Source organism: Lissotriton vulgaris, chromosome 8 (assembly GCF_964263255.1).
Source record: "Lissotriton vulgaris chromosome 8, aLisVul1.2, whole genome shotgun sequence".
In the NCBI taxonomy this organism is placed as follows: Eukaryota; Metazoa; Chordata; class Amphibia; order Caudata; family Salamandridae; genus Lissotriton; species Lissotriton vulgaris.
The window spans coordinates 1,144,512,771-1,144,532,889 of record NC_141696.1 but is presented as its reverse complement, the minus strand read 5'-3'; the positions used below and the strand labels follow the sequence as shown (position 1 = coordinate 1,144,532,889).

General features: G+C 47.2%; 1 protein-coding gene across 2 annotated transcripts in view; it reads right to left on the bottom strand.

Annotated features, from left to right (window-relative positions):
• The window catches only part of CPB2 (carboxypeptidase B2), a 146,604-nt gene extending 126,965 nt beyond the window's left edge, over nt 1-19,639 (bottom strand). For both annotated transcript variants that reach the window (XM_086935006.1, XM_086935007.1), the window contains exon 1: nt 19,513-19,639. In XM_086935006.1, the coding sequence (XP_086791132.1) occupies nt 19,513-19,580 (68 nt within the window). In that variant the 5' untranslated portion in view covers nt 19,581-19,639. The remainder of the gene's footprint in view (nt 1-19,512) is intronic.
• Nucleotides 19,640-20,119: the final 480 nt, after the last annotated feature.

Sequence of the window (20,119 nt, the reverse complement as noted above, 5' to 3'; positions counted from 1 at the left end):
CGGCAGGGTCTCGGGCTCAAAAATTCCACTGACTCGTTAATTCTCGCGCCGGTGCCTACTCAACTCACGGGGTCACACTCTGCGACTCTGGGCAATAGCTTGCTTAATCTCCACTACGGCCCCTCGCGGCGGGATGCCTGGCTTTCACCTTGTGGATACCCTGCCGGGGGTATCTCACAAGGGAATACCAGGACGGGTTCCTTAAGCAAGCGCCCTGAGACCTTTGGGTGATTTGTGTGCTATATAAGTCAAATTACATTACATTACATTACATTGGCACCCCGCAGGTATACCTCGCCATTACCTCATACCAAGGCGGGATCAGATAGGAAATATCCTGATATCGTTGATACTTCCCTAGGAACTGCCCTGGCCACAGAGAGAGCTAAAAACAGTAGCCACAACGGGTTGAGTATGGCACACATTGTGCCACTGGACAGGTGACTCCTTACACCAGCACTCCACCGGCTCAAAAACCCCTTGCTGCCGCTCACTTTAGAATGGACAGTTCAGATCTAGTAGACCAAAATAGCCATGTCTGAGTTCGCCCACCTGAATACAGGCCTAAACCTTCTTTCAGCAATTCCAGGCACGAGGCAACCTCATAATCTTGGATATTTTTATATATGCTAAGCTCCGTACCACAACACATGGCAGACTCCCCAGGCACCCAGAACCCAATGAATTCTCGCCACTGACCCAGATGATCACATCCTTTGACAAAACGAAATGGGTGTCCCAGTTGTATGCATGTCCGTCACATAACTGAGGAGGCACATCAGATCCTGTGCAGAGTGCATGGGAGGCAGACCTCAATACACCCCTGAATGATACACAATGGAAGTACTGTTGCACACAAACTGGATGTATATCTCTAAGCTAACAATACAGATTCCTCCATTATAAATACCTACAAAGAGCATACAGTACACCAGCCTGCCAACATCACATTCATCCTACTCGCTCCCATAGATGCATACACCATGGAGCTGAACATGCAGGCTTCTGACATCCAGCCTGGGAATGCTCCTCTGTTCTCACCTATTGGCACATTGAAGCTTATCCACTTATAACCTACGGGTCTAGAATAAGTGACTCACCAAAGAACGTTAGACACTTTGCAGGTCTGGTCCTTGACAAACGCAGGGTGGACCTGTGTTGGGGAAAGCAAAACACACCCAGGACTTATGCCAGGCTCCATAACCTAACAGTATGCAATGAGTGGGCTGGACTGGCCGTACCGGGCACAGAGTGTTTCCCGGTGGTCCGTCAGGGCGGGAGCCAGATTTGCACCTCTGGGGGGCAGTTTTTGTTACGCGATGCCGGTTTTGCAATATAGGCTCCCTGTAACAAAAGCAGCTGCAGTGTTTTCCACGAGTGCGCATCACTCCCCCCCGACACTCCCCCTCCGCCCAACAGCAGTCCAACTTAATTGCCAGGGCAGGCCCTACGACTACGCAGAAACCTACGCATTGATAATTCGAGCAACCTTTCGGCCTGAGGAGATTTGTGCCCCCCACCTCCCTGCCTACCTGGCTCGGTGGGATACAGAGACTTGCGAGGATGACCAGTAGTAGTAGTGGTGACCCTGCAGGACCCAACACAACCAGCCTGACACCACTAAAGGCAGCAGTTACTAGCATTTTTCTGAACATGGTATGGACCTGCAACATGCTAGTATCATGGGATCTATGTATGGCCTGGATGTTTATGCCATTGGATGCCTCGTGTTGTACTTACAGGGGAAGGAAGGTGATTGCAATATATGATAGATGGGTAGCTGTTGGTTTTAACTACTCCTTTTACAATATGTTCATGTCTATGTTGTTTGCACCCCTTGGATCGCATACATCACCCTGGCTCCATCAGTTATGCAACCAATCATTGGAGGCAGGGGTGGTGCCGGATGCTTGGAAACATGCAATGGTCACCCCCCTGCTCAAAAAGCCTTCGCTGGACCCTAGTGTCCCTGCTAACTTTAGACCTATATCTCTTTTACCCTTCCCAGTAAAGGTCTTGGAAAAATTAGTAAGCAGGGATCTTTCAGACTTCTTGGAGAAAAATTACCTGTTGGATGAGGACCAGTTTGGCTTCCGTGCCAAACATGGCATGGAGTCAGCATTATTAACGGTCATGGACAGTCTTCGAAGGCGTGCGGACAATGGAGAGCCCACTGTATTGATATTATTGCATATGTCAGCCGCTTTTGATACGGTGAACCACAGTATCTTGTTGGAGAGGCTAACAGAGATTGGGGTGAACGGGATGGCTTTTCAATGGTTACAGTCTTATCTGTCGGGCAGACAACAGACAGTATCCTTAACACCATTTACATCAAATAAGTCACCAGTCCGCCACGGAGTGCCTCAGGGCTCGCCCATTAGCCCTATCCTTTTCAATATGTATCTGCGTCCTCTACTCCCCCTCAATTAGATCTTTTTGGATTGAGTTGGTTAACTATGCCGACGACACCCAATTGGTGTTTTCCCTGGAGGGGGAGCAAGCGGTGCCGCTGAGTACCCTTCAGGACTGTATGCATCATAACTCCGTTTGGCTTAGGAAAAACTACCTTCAATTTAATGGTGGTAAAACGGAGGTAATGTTCTGCCCGGGTAACACTCTACCTTGCCACCTACCACTGGAGTTCAGAATCACATCGGAAGAAGAACCCCTGACTCCGGTTAATGTTATGTTATGTTATGTTAATAACTTTTATTCAGCGCACAGCTGCCCCAGCGAAGGGGCGTCCTGGCGCCTGATCAAGTACCACAACACAACAAATCGCCGCTGAGAAGAGGAGATCAGTTAACAGAGGTGAACAAATCGCACGGAACCTAGGGGTTATGATGGAGGATAACCTTCAGATGGAAGCCCAAGCCAACAAGACAATCAGTGTCTGTATGGTCCTCCTACGAATGCTGCGACAGGTGCTACCTTTTCTCCTGAGAGAGACTTGCCCCCTGGTGGTCAGAAGTTTGATACTTAGTAGACTGGACTATTGTAATGCTCTGTATTTGGGAGCCCCGCAGTATATCATTCAGAGTTTACAAAGAGTCCAGTCTACAGCGGCTAAATTAGCCCTGAACTGGGAGCGTCGCTCTTCTACTTCGTTGGCTCTGAAAGAGCTACACTGGCTGCCAATTTGTGAAAGAATTTGCTTTAAATCTATGTGTATAGTGTTTAATGACTACACAATTCAGGCGCAAGGCCGCTTTCTAACAGGTTTAACTGGTACCAGCCTAAGAGGACGCTTCGCTCCTCTTCGCTAAACCTAGCGGCGACGTCCAGATTTAAGCGATCAAGGATGGGAGGCCGGGCTTTTAGTGTGTCAGCAGTTCGACTCTCTAACGAGCTACCACTCCAGATTAGACAGTCTAACACACTGACCTCGTTTAGGAAAAGCTTAAAAACCTGGCTGTTTCCTCGAGGCAGCTAAGTCCAGTTCCTTTCTTTCTTTCTGACCATGTTACTGTAATGGGAGCTTTGTGCTTTGTGCGACAATCTGAGTGCTAAGATACCCGTAGGGTGAAAGGTTTGCGTTATATAAGAAATAAATACATACATACATACATACATACAGATTGGATGTATCTTGTTTATATGTGTTAATTTTCAACAATAATAAGGACTAAAATATATACATATTTTTAATGAATTCATATTTTAAATTCGTCATATAAATGAGATTGCAAAGTAGAGCCTCTTCGGAAAGTTTATATCACCAACTTAATTAAAGCCTAAGAGCTTAGGCTCAAAAATTCGTTAACCAGGGGGGGTAATTTGGTTAAGTTAATTGTTGCGACGCCCTCAGGGTATATGGAGGCCACAAGATTTTCTTTTTTTTTTGCACTGAGTCCCTCGCCTTGGTTCCACCACCCTTCTTCGCAGGACTTCTACCGCTCTGGGATCCTGGAGGGGGGTTTGACTTTGAATACCCATTTTACTGCCCTCAAGAACTGATTCCTCAAACTGAACTGTGGTAGCTCTCTATACTGCCTCCTTTATGCTTTGTTTTTCTTTTGCCTCTTCAAATGCCCCCTGCGTGGAGAACAATGCGGGACTGTCGCTTGTCTTCTTTTCTTTTTTTTCTGTTCTTTCTGCAAAATAAAATTAAAATTTAAAAAAAAAAAAAAAAGAAAATTTGTTAACCTTAATTTCTAACATAGTGCCTTAACTGGAGGAACATTTCATTTCAGAACACTAAGCCCTATATCCACATTACAATCTAATATTACCCCACTGATGCCCTTAGGGGGCAGCCCACCCTTCATTTAAGTGGTTTAGATGTAAGGGGGCATGTGTGGTGCTCCTCTCCCAGAACCACCTTTCCCATCTCCAGGGGCCTGGCACAAGAATACTGTCCTGAGCGACCCCATCTCATCTGGACAGAAAGACAAAGTATTGAGCACTAACGTGCTCCAACAACACTGCTAATTGGGAGGCCAGAGCTTCAGGAGCAATGTGAGGCGGCTTCTTGGCACCCATCCATGCCCATGTCTGGCGGGAGCGGATGGCCAGCAGCTGACAGACCCCTGTCTGTGCTCCACGTGGTTGAGAGAAGAGGATTCTGCCGGCATTCCGCATTAGCACCAGAATATTGGCGATGGGGCAGCCCCGGAGTGGGCCTCCCATTTTGCCCCTGCTTTGCCAATTGTTGGGTACTTCATTATAGGGGCAGGAGTACATGACCTCTGAAAAACTGGAAATTGTGGCACAAAGCCATACTCTTTATAAAAAAATTGGAAAAATTAAAACACCAAGAAATGTAATTTGGAGTGGCGCAGCAAAGGTGCTCATTTAGTATGCACGACGTAAGACAAGGCGCCACCCCATAAGACCCAGCACAGGGGCAGGGTCCCCAGCAACTGTTGTGCAGGGGGTTTGGAGGCTACCAAAAGTGCAGTAAAGTTGCCTCAGGTCTCCCTTGACAAGGGTGCTTTGTTTTTTAAAATACTCCTGGAGTCTGCACTTTTGCACATGGGCTCTGGAGTAGGGGACACTGTTTGTTGTTCCTACGGATGATTTTGTGCCAGGTTTAAAGTAGAAGATATGGTCTTGCACACATTAAATTGTGTTAAATATCCTTTATTGACTAATATAGTCAATGCAATGGTATATACTTTAATCAATCTAATAACATGGCAATAAGTTAATAATCAAGCATTACCTGTTTTAATATGGTTATTGGCCTAACTTGAATTGCTTTATTGACAACCCCAAGATTATCAGTGAGTCATAACAAGCTTTAGTGAATGTGATTGTAAGATGGTTCCATTCCTATTGATTTCAGTGGTGTTGTATTGGTTTAATATACAATATTTCTATTTTCAATGTGCTGACACCCTGACAAAGCCAGTAAGCCTGCCTTTTTGATAATGCCACCCCCACTGTATTGTTTATAGGTAGGGATATTGTGGTTACAGGATTCATATAAGAAAAAAGCACAGATTGGATAATTAATTATTGAGTGTTGTTATTGCATACCAGCAAACTGTGGCTCCTAGCCCACACCACCTCCAATGAGTAGGCTACCCTGAGACAGTCATGTGCTACAGTGGAGTACTGGGAACCAAGTATGTGGATTTATTACTTGTGAAGGACTCACTACCTTCACACTAAAAACCCAATTACTGACAACACTATTTCACATTCAAGTAGTTAGCATCACCGAAGAATACACTAGTCCAAGAGGGAAAAATTAGGCACTAAGCTTTATCCTGCTATGGCCCAAGACTATGGACTACCATTCTGGTTGACGTCTGCCCGGCTTCTTCCATTCAGAAATGATCCCAAGGCGCTGCTCTTCAAGCAGCATCTCATCAAATAGTGACTTCTTGAACATAATGCCATTTGTCCCACCTGTTTATCCTCCTGAATCCTCGCGCCCAGTTCACAATGGAACCACAGACTGCAGATTAGTCAACCAACATCACCCACTGTAATATATTTGCCTCCACAGCATTCCGTTGGTTTGTAACTTGGGCCACACTTATAAATCTGCATACATGCATGTCTGTTACTGGTCATGTCTGCAATGAACAGTTGTCTGATAGCATGCTAAGTATTAACTTTGCAAATATATTATTTAACACATGGGGGCATATTCTCAAGGAGTTATCGCAGAGTTAACAGGACTTTATCGCAGCCAAAGTGGCGATAAATTTATCGCCCCATTCACAAGCTGGTGCTAACAGCCCTATCACCAGTTTACATGCGATAGCAGCCGCAAAAAACATAGTCACAGATGACACCGGCAGCTAACGCTAATGAGATGCAGAGTAGGCGTTCCCGTGCAAAAACCAACAAAAACACTACTCCGCAACATTCTCAACGACCAGTCAGATAGGCGATAAGATTCCAATAAATGCAATAAGGCGCGTTAGCAGAAGGAAATTAACACCTGCTCTGACCTGGTGCAAAGTCGGACGGCAGCCTGCACCACAAAAGGGAGCCCAGCCTAGAGCCACACCAGAAGAACAACAGATGCCATGGAACGAACGATCATGCAGCTCAGAGCCCCAACATGGCCACAACACCTGTGCTGGCCGAAGTGCATCCGGGGCCACTAACTCTGTGCAGCTCAAGTCAGGGACCCTGTCTTCTGAGATAGTGGATGGCCTCTGAGACAACGGCCTCAGGGTCATCGACGCCATGTGTACGTGGCCCTGCGCTGTCTGCTGTCTCTGGCCGCCACTGTGGTCCACCAGGGCTCACACATCAAATCGAGTCCTGACCGGCCCGGACTTCGCATCACCGCAGGAGGCACACGCCACCACCGCCAGGAACACCTCCAACTGCTGAGTCAAAACAGTGGTCCTGACAGACTAGCGTAGTTGCTCACACCTGTAGTGGATACCATCATCTGCCTGATACCCTGCTCAGCACTCCAGGTACCACTAACTCAGTGTACCGCAAGCCATGGACCGTTACTGATTGCGTGTTGTGCTGTGGAGTGGTTACGCAGCAATGTCACCACAGGCAGAGTGGGAGACCTAGGACGATGATGAGGAAGAGGCTGCAGGCGTAACACACCCCACTGCAGCTGCATCAAGTATATCCAGAAGGGACAGAATCCTAGACAATTCATTCACATGTGCATGCTCAGCTCTAGTGCCTCAACCTGAGTGCACTGCAACTCACGGACACCTATTTTTGCATTTTGGGTGACCTTTGTACTTGCTACCACCATGATGCTTCGAAGTTGTTTATGTTATGCTGGTGTTTTCTGTTTCCGTTTTAATGGTGACCACTGTTCAAGTTGTTGCCAGCACCAACCACTCCGTGTGGGCTGGCTTACACTCACCCCACACCCATCCAGCACAGGCGTCACTGTACATGTGACCCTGGAAATAAAGGGGCCAGGCGCACGTGCCCGTAGCCAGTTCCTTATACTATCTGCGTGTGTCCGTGTGTTCATAATGTATGCATAAGGGCACGGGCCCTACAACATTACATTTTGCTGTGTACAGTGGATGCAACCATGTCAGGGCAGGCAGCGGGGTAGAGCTTGGACATGTAGCTTTGTCGTCAACCACGCAAAATGTAGGAGTAGTGGGCTGGGCCATCGTACGCAGGTCCAGCGTGGGTGTGTGACTGATAATAGCGGAGCTCTGGGCGTGGTTTAGTACAGGAAATATGCAAATGCATGTGTCTCTGTCGCAGTGTGGGTCTCCTTTGTGGTGTGTTGGTGGTCCCTGAAGGGAATGAGACACACATGTATGTGATCTAGTTTGTCTTCCATATGTTCGGACCCCACCCGCACCTGTTCAGCCACCTCCTTTTGGCATACTGACACCTGGCATTGGATTGCCATGAGTGGGTCGTTGAAGTGTTGGGAGCCAGCAGTGCTGACAGGTGCTTTCTGCTGTGTGGTGTGTGCAGGGGGTGGGTTCTCCTCTATGTAGCTTGGCTGCCCTGCTCCTGGGAGTGGGTTGCCTAGGATGTTCATGAGCTGTTGTAGGGCATCAGTGATGAAGGTGGTCCTCTCCAGCATCTTTGATGAGTTGTCTGCTCTGCTCTGCTGGAGGTGTTGTGTGTCCCTCTGCAATGTGAAAGGGAGATGCATGTTGACATTGTGTTGACATTAACCCTGGGCGGAGTGGGCGGAGTGGGGCTTCGCGGAGCTACGCGAAGTGGGCGAGAAACTACGCCCACCTCCGCACTCCGCGTAGCCCCACTCCGCAAACACCACTGGCCGCCAGCCCCGCCACCCGCCTCCCTCCCGCCCTCCCTAAATACTTTCAATTAAAGGGGTCAAATAATGAAAACGCACTTACCTTGCCCGCCGCTGCCCGCCGCATCCCCGGGGCTCGCTATCTTCCGTCTTCCGTCTACTTTACTAATGCGCATGCGCGGGCAGCCGCGCATGCGCATTTCGCACGAGAAAATGCGCATGCGCGGCCGTCCGCGCATGCGCATTAGTAAAGAAGACGGAAGACGGAAGATAGCGAGCCCCGGGGACGCGGCGGGCAGCGGCGGGCAAGGTAAGTGCGTTTTCATTATTTGACCCCTTTAATTGAAAGTATTTAGGGAGGGCGGGAGGGAGGCGGGTGGCGGCCAGCTACTCTCCGTCTGCGGAGCGTGCGTAGTGCCGCCTGGCTCCGCCCGCTCCGCAAAATGCGGAGTAGGCGGCACTACGCACACTCCGTGCACGGAGCGTAGCTGGCCGCCCACCCCTAGTTGACATGTATGTTGGAGCATTGTTCTTGTTTTCATGCAGACTGTATGACAATGTACATTGTGACTGTTTGAGAGGTGTTGGATTTTGATGCGGGACAGTGGACATTTGAACTACATGACTGATGTGGAGTTGGACGCGTACATTTCCATCTCACAGATTCCAGCTCTTTCAGATGTAGTTGGCCAGTTTCTGTGCATGTACAGAGCCAGTTGTGTCCTCTGTTCTGAAGTGTTGGGTTGCACATTGTACCACATTGTCGTCAATGTGGATGTGCTGTTATTGCTTGTGTGTATGCTGCAGTGTGCCACGGGGATCAGGGACATGATCCAGGGTCATTGCGGGTGTGCAGTGTGCTACACATCGTTGTGCTTGTGCGCCATTGTGCCCGTCTCCCCCGTCACCCAGTCCCTGGTCGTTACTTGCCCTGTTGATGTTGTGTCAGGGCCTCTGGGTCTGTGCCCGGACTCCCAGCTCCTTGCACCATCTTCACACTGATGACTGTGGCCCCAGTTTCCTCCAGTTCCTCTTGTGGTTCAGGAGTCCCACCTCCTGCCACCGTTGCTGCCTTTCTGTTGGTTGCGGGTTTGTCCTTGGTTTGGTTTTTACATCATGCCAGAACCTCTTGCCCTCCTCCATTGACCTCCTCGACACGCCAATTGCATTCATGGTAGTCCAATTGTGAGTCAGTTGATGGTAGTGTTCTGTCACCTCCATGACGTTGATCTGGTTTTCCTGTGGACTGCACGCCGTCTTCCTCTCCCTCTTCTCCTTGGCCTTCCCCGACACTGTTGTGCCTTGCTGGTGGTCTGTTGGGCTTGTGGGGTTCGCGTTCAATCAATCAATCAATGCAGGGTTTGTATAGCGTGCTACTCACCCATGAAGGTCTCAAGGCGCTGGGGGGCGGGGGGGGGGGGGAGAAGCGGCTCCGGATCAGTCGAAGAGCCAGGCCTTGAGGTCCTTCCTGACCGTGTGCAGGTTTGGGGAGCGTCGGATGTTCACAGGGAGCTCGTTCCAGGTTTTGGCTGTGATGTGGGAGAAAGCTCTTCTGCCGGTTCTGTTTCTGCGGATGGGGGGACCTCTGCCAGGGCAAGGTCGGCGAAGCGGAGGTTCCTCTTGGGTACGTAGAAGGATACTCTCTCGTTGAAGTATTTGGGTCTGGTGTTGTGGAGGGATTTGTAGGCGTGGCTGAGGAATTTGAAGGTGACCCTCTACTCGACGTGGAGCCAGTGGAGGCCTCGTAGGTGTGGGGTCATGTGCTCCTAGCTCAGTGTCCCGAGGACGAGTGTAGCTGAGGTGTTCTGGATGATCTGGAGCCTATGCAGAAGAGTCTTGTTGATTCCGGCGTAGAGGGTGTTGTTGTAGTCCAGTATGCTGGTGATGAGTGCCTTCTGCAGTCTGGGGGGATCCACTTGCGGGTCTTACGGAGGATGCGAAGGCAGTTGAAACTAGTGGAAGCGACACCGTTGATCTGGCCGCTCATGGAGAGGGAGGAGTCGAGGATGATGCCGAGGTTCCGAGCATGATCCGTAGGAGTGGGTGAGCTCCCGAGGGCGGAGGGCTACCAGGTGTTGTTCCAGACGGAGATGCAGGGACCGAGGATAAGGACCTTGGTCTTCTCAGAGTTTAGCTTCAGGCAGCTGTCCTTCATCCAGTCTGCCACGTTCTTCATACCCTCCTGAAAACAGAGTCTGGTGTCTTCGGAATTCTTCGTAATTGAGAGAATGAGATGGATGTCCTCGGCGTAGGATATGATGCTGAGCCCATGCTGCCTCATGATGGCGGCGAGGGGGGCCATGTAGATGTTGAAGAGCGTGAGGCTGAGTGAAGATTCCTGGGGTACTCAGCAGGTGATTTCTGAGTGTTTGGAGAGGAAGGGAGGGATTCCGATCCTCTGGTTTCTGCCGGAGAGGAACGATTGGATCCATTCAATGGTGGCTCCTTGTATTCCTGTGGTACAAAAGGGGGTGGTGATGGACGGAGCATCTGAATCAATCAAACACTCACACCCAGTCAAAAGATCTGGGTTTAATCCATCACCGTTCTTTAGCCCACTCTGCCACCCCAGTTCAGACATGGCTATATGGAAATCAGTCTGACCCTGTGCCTCATGGCAACAGTCCAGCCCGAACTGCCAAGCCATGTCTTCCCTGGACCGGAAACAAGCTTCCGAGTACTGAACTGGAGTGGCAGAGTGGGCTAAAGAACGGTGATGGATTAACCCCAGATCAGTTGACTGGGGGTGAGTGCTTGTATTGCCAACGCTTCGTCCATCATTTCCTTTGGTTTTTCCTTGTATTCCCGTGGTATGAAGTCTGGCTGCAAGCGTGTGATGAGAGACGGTGTTGAAGGCTGTAGAGAGGTCTAGAAGGATGAGGGCCGTGGTGTGTCCATGGTCGAGTAGCATGCGGATGACGTCAGTGGCGGCGAGGAGGGCAGTCTTGGTGCTGTGGTTGCTGCGGAATCCAGACTGGGAGGCATCCAGGATGGAGTTCTCTTCTATGAAGGCGGTCAACTGGGCGTTTAAGAGTCTTTCGGTGACTTTATATATATTTGGTGTTTTTATACTGCAGTTTCCCGCCAGACGCTTGGGATTTGCAGGCCTGCCGTTGGTTTTCGCTACTTTTTGTATCGCGTTTGGCCTCATTGCTACTTTTTCTCCGTTTGTGTTTCGCATTATTGCAGCATCGCTTTGACTTTATCGCAGGCATTTGACGCGTTTTCGGGGGCCTATCGCATGGTGCCTCAGTGTTGTGAATACTTAGTTAACACTGCGTTATTTTCCCGGGATAGATTGCGATGTTGAAAGTTGCGTTAAGTTAATTTTGCGATGGCAATCACACGTTCTTGAGAATATCTCCCATTGAGTATTGTCAAAGACCAAGCCAGTATGAAGCTTATATAACAGTAACATTTTGTTTAGGCATCAAAGGGTTTCAACATCGGCATTTTCATATTTTTAGGCTGACAACGTAGCAGCATAATCATGGTGTGAAGAGGTCATTGATTAGATTGGGGCAGAAGAAAAAATAAATTCTTCATGTGTCCAGCTGAAATATTTCCTTGAGTGTCAGAGTGGGCCCTGTGCAGCCAGTGTTGTGCATCTTTGTGCTTGTGCACCCTGCATAGCGCGTGGAGACGTTACCTTTGTCATTCAAGTACTACAACCGAGTGCAGGGGATAGGACCCGAACACCCAAGGAATTCATTGGAGTGTTAGGTCACTGAGAGAACGAGAATGTGGAGGAGGAGAAGGAGGAGAGAAGGTGTAGGAGGGGAGAAGTTGGCAAGAATGTGGAGGAAGAGAAGAGAAGGTGGAGGATGGGAGAAGGTGGCGAGAATGTGGAGGAATAGGAGAGAAGGTGGAGGAGGGGAGAAGGTGGCGAGAATGTCGGGGAATAGGAGAGAAGGTGGAGGAGGTGAGAAGGTGGCGAGAATGTGGAGGAATAGGAGAGAAGGTGGAGAAGAGGGGAAGGTGGCGAGAATGTGGAGGAGGAGGAGAGAAGGTGGAGGAGGGAAGAAGGTGGCGAGAATGTGGAGGAAGAGGAGAGAAGGTGGAGGAGGGGAGAAGTTGGCGAGAATGTGGAGGGAGAGAAGGTGGAGGAGGGGAGAAGGTGGCGAGAATGTCGGGGAATAGGAGAGAAGGTGGAGGAGGTGAGAAGGTGGCGAGAACGTGGAGGAATAGGAGAGAAGGTGGAGAAGGGGGGAAGGTGGCGAGAATGTGGAGGAGGAGGAGAGAAGGTGGAGGAGGGAAGAAGGTGGCGAGAATGTGGAGGAAGAGGAGAGAAGGTGGAGGAGGGGAGAAGTTGGCGAGAATGTGGAGGAAGAGGAGAGAAGGTGGAGGAGGGCAGAAGGTGGCGAGAATGTGCAGGAAGAGGAGAGAAGGTGGAGGAGGAGGAGAAGGTGGCAAGAATATTGAGGAAGAGGAGAGAAGGTGGAGGAGGGGAGAAGGTGGCGAGAATGTGGAGGAAGAGTAGAGAAGGTGGAGGAGGGGAGAAGGTGGCGAGAATGTGGAAGAGGAGAGAAGGTGGAGGAGGGGAGAAGGTGGCGAGAATGTGGAGGAAGAGGAGAGAAGGTGGCTAGAATGTGAAACTGGCTCCCGTTTGAAGCAAGAATTCATCTAAAAATAGCTTGCATGACACATGTAAATGCCATTTGTAAGCGCACAGCTACCTCCAACGGAGGTGTCCCAGCGCTGTCCGTATACCGCTTAGGAGCCCTTCCTGGTTTTTCCCTGTGGAATGTCCACTCCTGGGCACACCCAAGGTGAGGCCTTACACCACAGGGCACTCATTTACCTTGCACAGAAATTGACTATCTCTGGGGGCTCAAGGTCCTCTAGGGGTGCAGATAACCTACGACTGAAACCTCAAAGATTCATTTAAAAGAAAACATATAAACAATTATTCTCTGAGATGGCGCCTAGGATTTAGAATACTCTTCCCCCTGAAACCAGACTGAATTCTTCTACTGTATCTTTCAAAAAGGAAGTAAAAGCGATTCTCATGGCAAAATGTACTTGACCACTCTACCCTGCCCTGAACCTTTTTAAACCGAGACTCGCCTGTTATGTTCTTTGACAACTTTTCTGTGTTTTTGTCCTGCGATCCCATGCTTCTGTACTTTACAACTTTTTCACGTTTATTCGTATATTTATCCCATGCTTGTTCTTTTCCCCATATTACTGCATGTATAATGTGTCATGCTATTCATTATGTATAATCAGCTTTTATCATTGTAAAATGCTCTGATATCCGCAAGGATCTTGTTTGCGCTCCATAAAACCTTTAAAATAAAATAAATAAATGAAGAGTAGAGACGGTGGAGGAGGGGAGAGCGTGTCGGGAATGTGCAGGAAGAGGAGAGAAGGTGGAGGAGGGGAGAAGGTGGCAAGAATGTGGGGGAAGAGGAGAGAAGGTGGAAGAGGGGAGAAGGTGGCGAGAATGTGGAGGAGGAGGAGAAGAAAAAAGGAGAAGAGAAGAGAAGGCGGCAAGAGGATAGAAGGGCAGCAGACAGAGGCTCGTACTATACAGACTGCCTGTAATGGTCTCCTTACTTTTTCCTAACATGGTTGGTGGAGGTAATGAAGGAGGGATATCTTGAGTTTTTAGGTTGTTCCCTTGTTAGTGACGTGTGCATGGTTGCAATGATTTACTACTCCTCTGGTCTTCTGCCACACGATGTGTGTAAGAAAGCATATATACTGTGCCTATGACCTGCCCTGCTAATATCCATGATCGCAGGAGGGAACCAAGGAGGACGCACAACAAGTCCTGCAAACCCTGCAGCTGTATTTAAAGCCAATGTATTTACTCAGTGTGACCTCCTTTTCTCAAACATGGAAAGGTCCAAGGTTCAGTGCGCCGTCATTTCTGTTTGACTTACTTCCATCCTGGGACATCCGTGGGTGACTAACAAACAAAGCATTACCGTTTGGTGCTGGCACCTATCCAGATGACCAGGACCTCTAGGTGAATATCACAGTATGGTCTTGGGCTACGCTGCCAACAATCAGTCCACTCAGGCATCTTTCACGTCATCACCGCTTATGAAATGGAGCTCGCTGTTCACTCGGGAGAGAGTACCCCCACCTTGAGCTGCGGCCTATCCTCGCTGCATGTTCAGCAGATGGCTGAGCAACAGCACTTTATACAACCCAGTATTGCAACAAGAGTGGAAGTCAAGTTACAATGACAGGGCATTGACTGGAAAATTAATGCTTGCTCGACCAGAACCCTATTCTGAGCAACTCATATATATTAAAGTAGTCATCAAACTACCCAAATAATCAACTGGAAAAGAACCCAGGCAAAACACCCACACTTCCCAGCTCTCAAAAGAGATTGAATCCCAATATCCAAAAAGCAAGGTACTTTCTCACTCACATCTTGAACTGTTCAATAAGAGTGCTTCTACTCTGCAGCAGGGCTCCTCTGCCTACTAGGACCTCAAGTACCTTCATAGGTCAGGCATACTTTGAAGCACACTTTCTAGTATCAGGGCTGCCAACCCACAAACTGTCAATCGCTCAATCGACCCATGGCACTGTGTGACCACATGGCTTCCTAGCAAGTCACATCAGCTATAAAGCGAAGTCAGAACTTCATGCTTCCCGTCTGACTACCACCAAGGTATAACGTTCTTGGAAAACTAAGTTCCAGTTGCATAGAAGCCGGGGTTTAAAATCATGTAGGACAGCAACCCAAGTTGCTGCACTGTGTTGTACGAAAGCAGAGAGCAGGACATTGGAATATCTACTAAAATATGGCACTGCTGCTATCACCTGCTGCACTGTTGCACTTTAAGCTGCCTTGCGTCATGCACACAGCCTTGTAAAACAAGTGTGTGAAGTCTAACTTAAGTTTTGTACTCAAAAAGTACCCTTCCTAAACAAAATACTATGCTTAGACATAGTTTAAAACTTTTAGAACTTTGCTTGTCTGCTGTAAATGATGTTATGTAAAGTGTACTATCACCTGCAAAGGTATCCTGGCACTGAGCAGGTATGCGCCCAGCCCTGCCTATGGTTGGTTGGTTAATTGATAAGACAGGTGCCCAGCTTCTTGTGGAGACGAGACAGCTCTGATGTGGAGTGGTAAGTCGTTCCACACTTTAGGAATGATATAAGAGAACGCCCCCCCCCCTCCTGATCTAGTTGTGTGTATGCATGGGATGTGTTCAAGTAGGAGTTCCTGCGAAGCAGAGGTGTCTCGGTGGTTGGTGGAATGAGATGCGACTGTTCAGGTAGGTGGGGTCTGAGTTTGTCGTGCCTTGAATGTGTGTGTGTGTGTGCGTGAGGACAAAGTGCACATGCAAAGTTAGAAAAGTTTTGAGAACACTTTTCTCCAACATTAAAGTAGCCTCAAGGAGGTATGCATGTTTGGCACTCAGCCCTGTTTATCTTTTCCAATAGATAAGACTTTGCATCAAAAACATGAGTGGTTGCAGGGGGGTGTCCATGTATCACCAAAGGGACACCCCTTGATGCAAAGTAATACAAAGTAGCTTAAAGAGTTACTTCCCTGCTCAAACTAAGATTTGTGCTGGAAAGTAAATCCTATTTCAAGATTTTTCACCGTTTACCCTACTTTTTGTGAAACTACACCAGCGCAAAGTATTGATATATCTGGCCCAAGGTTTCCCAAATTCAAATTATCCTGCCTCTCCCTTTCTCTTTCTCTCTTATTACTTAACATTACTCTGTTTCTCTCGTTATGTCAATCAGTTTGTCACTTCTCGCTCTTGTTTTCGCTGGATGATGAGAGCTGTGCAGGTACTGAATTAGGCAATTGTGTATCAAGTTGGGCAATCATGCGAATGATTAATCAGCTTGTGTGTGGCAGCAGAAGGAATGTTTGTTTACTAGCAAGCTTTGCACAGAGACATCTTCCTTCACAATCTCTACATAAAGGTGAGCACACATGCCACACTACACAGATAAGATCAGACGACACATTGCATCACTGTCCTCTGTGGAATAATCACCTACAAGTAACAAGACATTGCTCTTTGCCTGCCCATCCATTCTTTGCCTCTGTGATATTTGTACATATGCAGCATACTTTCATTTCTTTATAACAAACATATGATCAATGGAGATATAACCGATGGCTCGATCTACATCAAACACTGAGCATCCAGCCACATAATTACTCGTTAAGGATCATCAATATGGAATGCACTGGCAATTAAAGCAAATGAAGACAACGACATTCAAAGTGCAATTAAGTGATAAATGAAAGGCCAGGAATGTGAAGGACAGCATACATTTGCTTATTTTGTTTTTCTGATTACAAATGAGTCTTGGAATGAAGTGTTTAATGAATGCAATTGCAAAACCATGTATTCACTTCATAAGGTGAAACAACACAAGAAAATACTGCCCTGTAATTCGAGGCATTTTATTCTGCTAAATATTCATGTGGTGTTTATTTCCCATTTTCATTGTTTGCTATCGCTTCTTAAATGTTTTTAACATATCAACCGCTGCCACAGATGTTTTTATCTTCCGCAGCTACCTGCATTTTTTTATTTGTTTGCTGACAATAACTCCCATGCAATTAAAGAACGCAATGACACTAGGAAAGCCCTTCTTTGAAAAGGAGAATATGTTGCCACCAGCCACCACACTCTGATGCGGATGCTGCAGCAATCAAAAGAAATGGTGCAAATCTCCAGGGGCACTTTAGGAAAGTCATGTGACTTTGCATGTAAGCTCCTATTCCCTTTGGAAGGAGTTTTCCATAGTGCAGAGACCTGCACAGCTGGAATAGGATCCTCTGTGCAAATGCACGTTTTTTCTCTGTGGAGAACATATTATTCATTGTGGTGCAAGGCCTCCAACTAGTGCCCCAGCAAATCCGAGCAAGATCCATTCCCCTTTCTTTGCGGGAAGTGGATTTGCACCAGTCCTGTGCTGGAGTAAAAACAACTGTTTGGCAAGGGAAGGGATCGTTGGGAATTCCCACAAATATATGAGTGTGTGGGCATTTCAAAACTTTCAAAGGCAAAGCCTCATTCTGGATTTTCCACTTAACACTCTTTGAGTGGACTTTAGTTCCCCACCGCCCGCTCCCTTGCCTCCTGTGCGCCTGCCAGAAAGACCTTTGGGATTCCCTGAACGACATAAAATAAGGTAAATTCAGGCATAAACATATGTTAACAAACGAATTTATTTTTGTGACTAGGCCCCTTTATTTCTACCAAGGCCAGTGGGGCACTAGTGGAAACTACAGATAACGAATTGTCATATAAAAGATGAAAACTCAATTGATGGGCCATGTAGCCTGCAAAGCTCTGACCCCTAAAGAGTCCCATCGCAAGTCTACATACCAACCCCTCTGGCTGTATACTGTATGACATAGTTTGCCATGGACAACACAAGTATGATTAAGTCTAACCTAAAAAGGAACATAAATGCCAAGCTATCCTGCCCAGGCACTCTTGAACAGTTATTTTGCTAAGTAAACATTTTTTTAAATTCATTTTCAGAAACAGCACCATTGACACAGTCTACATGGAGTACTTGTAGTAGTAACCATTTATAGCCATTTCTCACTTACAATTTATCAAACATAACATGGATGAAAAACAGTTCCCGCACATCTGTCCATTTTCTTTTAACCATCCAAAGGCAAATGCCATATCTATCCACATCATCAAAGAGAGTGCCCACATTTCAGCATTTGTGTTGGCTTCTCTTACTGTCTATCACAAGAGGTCCTTCTTGGTTTTGTAAAAAAGACTCTCACCCACTAGGGCTACCAGCAACATGCTTCATCACCAAGTCCTCATCCATACAGAGTCTGTATATGGGTGGGCACAACTTTGATAATAAAGGGAGCGCTCTGTACATTATGGTTCACGGATCTACATATAAAATTGCCTAAAGGTATCCTTAAGACTCAAAAGTTTATCCCGAAGAACATCTAGCAAGGTTAAAAAACATGGGGTGATGTTATAGAGGATGCAATGTACTCGAACATCACGGGGTCTAAATGTTTGAGTTATATAATCTTGCCTCAGTGGTCAAACGGCTTTCATCAGGACAAAATTTAAAGATCCCTAAACTGAACCCCACTCTAGGTTGCTATAACTGAGATTGCTGCATACTCCGAGCCTGCATCATTGAACGCATTCAGTCATACTGGTTGCAGCATTCCATTCAAACATACTGTACTGAGTGAGAACTGTTCTCAGAACCAGCCATAGACAAGCCAAGTAGGTTTATCAGAGTGTGACTACAAGGTCCGCCTACCGCTAATGCCATATGAAGACCATAAAAATCAACCAATGAATACACCATTAAGTAATTTCAGTAATTTCATTAAGTAATTTCAGTAAAGTTTGTATGAATGGCATGCTGCAATGAGGTGTCAAATCACATCTAAAATGAAACTCAACAAAAACAGAATTCCTACTAATCTGCCCAAAACAAAATCAAGCATGGATTGATTCATGCTGTCCCCTGGATTCCAAGCCTACTATTGTAAACAACATTAGGTTCCTGCGATTCATCCTCGACAACAAGCGTAACCTTAAAACTATAACTCTACTATGGCCAAGAACGCGCGCTGCCAAGTAAGGGTCTGCTGAGGGATAAGGCAGTGCATCCCTGAAAAAGTCTTTAGTCCAGGCACTAGATCTCTCCGGCATGAATTATAGAAACTCACTACTTTTTGGACTTCCAAAGGTTCACCTAGACCCCCTTTCAGATGTGCTCCACTTTGCCCACCACTTTTTTTTCTGGGTACAAGATATGGGACACAGTCTCTCAAGTTCTTTTAACTCTTCAGTGGCTCTCCACTAAAGCAACAGCACAAAATAAGACTGACTGCATTGGGGACAAACCCTGCAAAACTCCACGCCAGGCTGCCTCGCGGAAAAACTGAAAATCTCTGGCGTCCATGTGGAGTCGAGGAAGGCACAAATCCTGCTCACAGAGCCCCCCACCTTCACGTAATAGTGGTGCATGAAGCAGTCATTCTCTGGCACTGCAATAAGAACCCGAAACTCGCTCACCTAGATCTGTGTGCGACCCCTTGAGTCGCTACCTTTAAAAAGGAGGGCAGAACTCTTCTATTCCAAAGACACTTCAGGTTATTAGTATTCCTAACTCCATCATCTACTCTCCATTGCCTCAATCTGATTGTGTTGTTTTGGTGTTCACTGGTTTTATTGTACCACTGTTACTCGCCAGTATCTTCCATTCAATTGTAAAGCGCTCTAATGGCCCAGGGCCAAGTTGGCGCTATTGATAACTGGACAAATAAAATAAAGAAATCGACTACTTTTTTGTTCTAGACAGAAGTGTAACACGAAAGACAAAAGCATTACCTTTGAAAAGCATCGACATGGTTCTGCGGGAGATAAACTGCCAAGAGGAACGAAAGATAAAGCCTCATTTCTTAGATGCTAGTCCTCCACGGGTACAAGAAGAATCCACTGTGCGAAAAACAGAAAAGGAGACTCGCAATCTCTGCACTGAATTGATTTTTTTAGGATTGTTTACACAGTGGTTAACATTTAATATCCCCTGCCCTCTGCCTTGGAGAGGACACCCCTGTGTTGAAACTGGTAAATAAATCGTTGAAGTTTTCAGTCACACGAATTTTGAAAATTTTAGTGACATGCTGTTTAGTTGGGCTATTCTGGTGATTTGTTTTCAGGATCCTGCTCATGATTTTGTCTACTGTGGGCTCATAAACTGCTTGATATACAGCTTATTTATTCAACGGGGCTGGTTAATTCAGAATTACATAATGTCTGACTTGCTTAGCTAGTGGAAATGACTCTTTAAAATATGCACATATGCAGCAGATGTGCTTGTTTGCACGAGTGCTTAATTTGTGAAAGAATACGTGCTGGGGCCTAAAGTTTTGCCCAGGAGCCTGTGGCTTGTGTTATCAATACCAATTTTGCATTGTCTTGATTCCAACTCTTG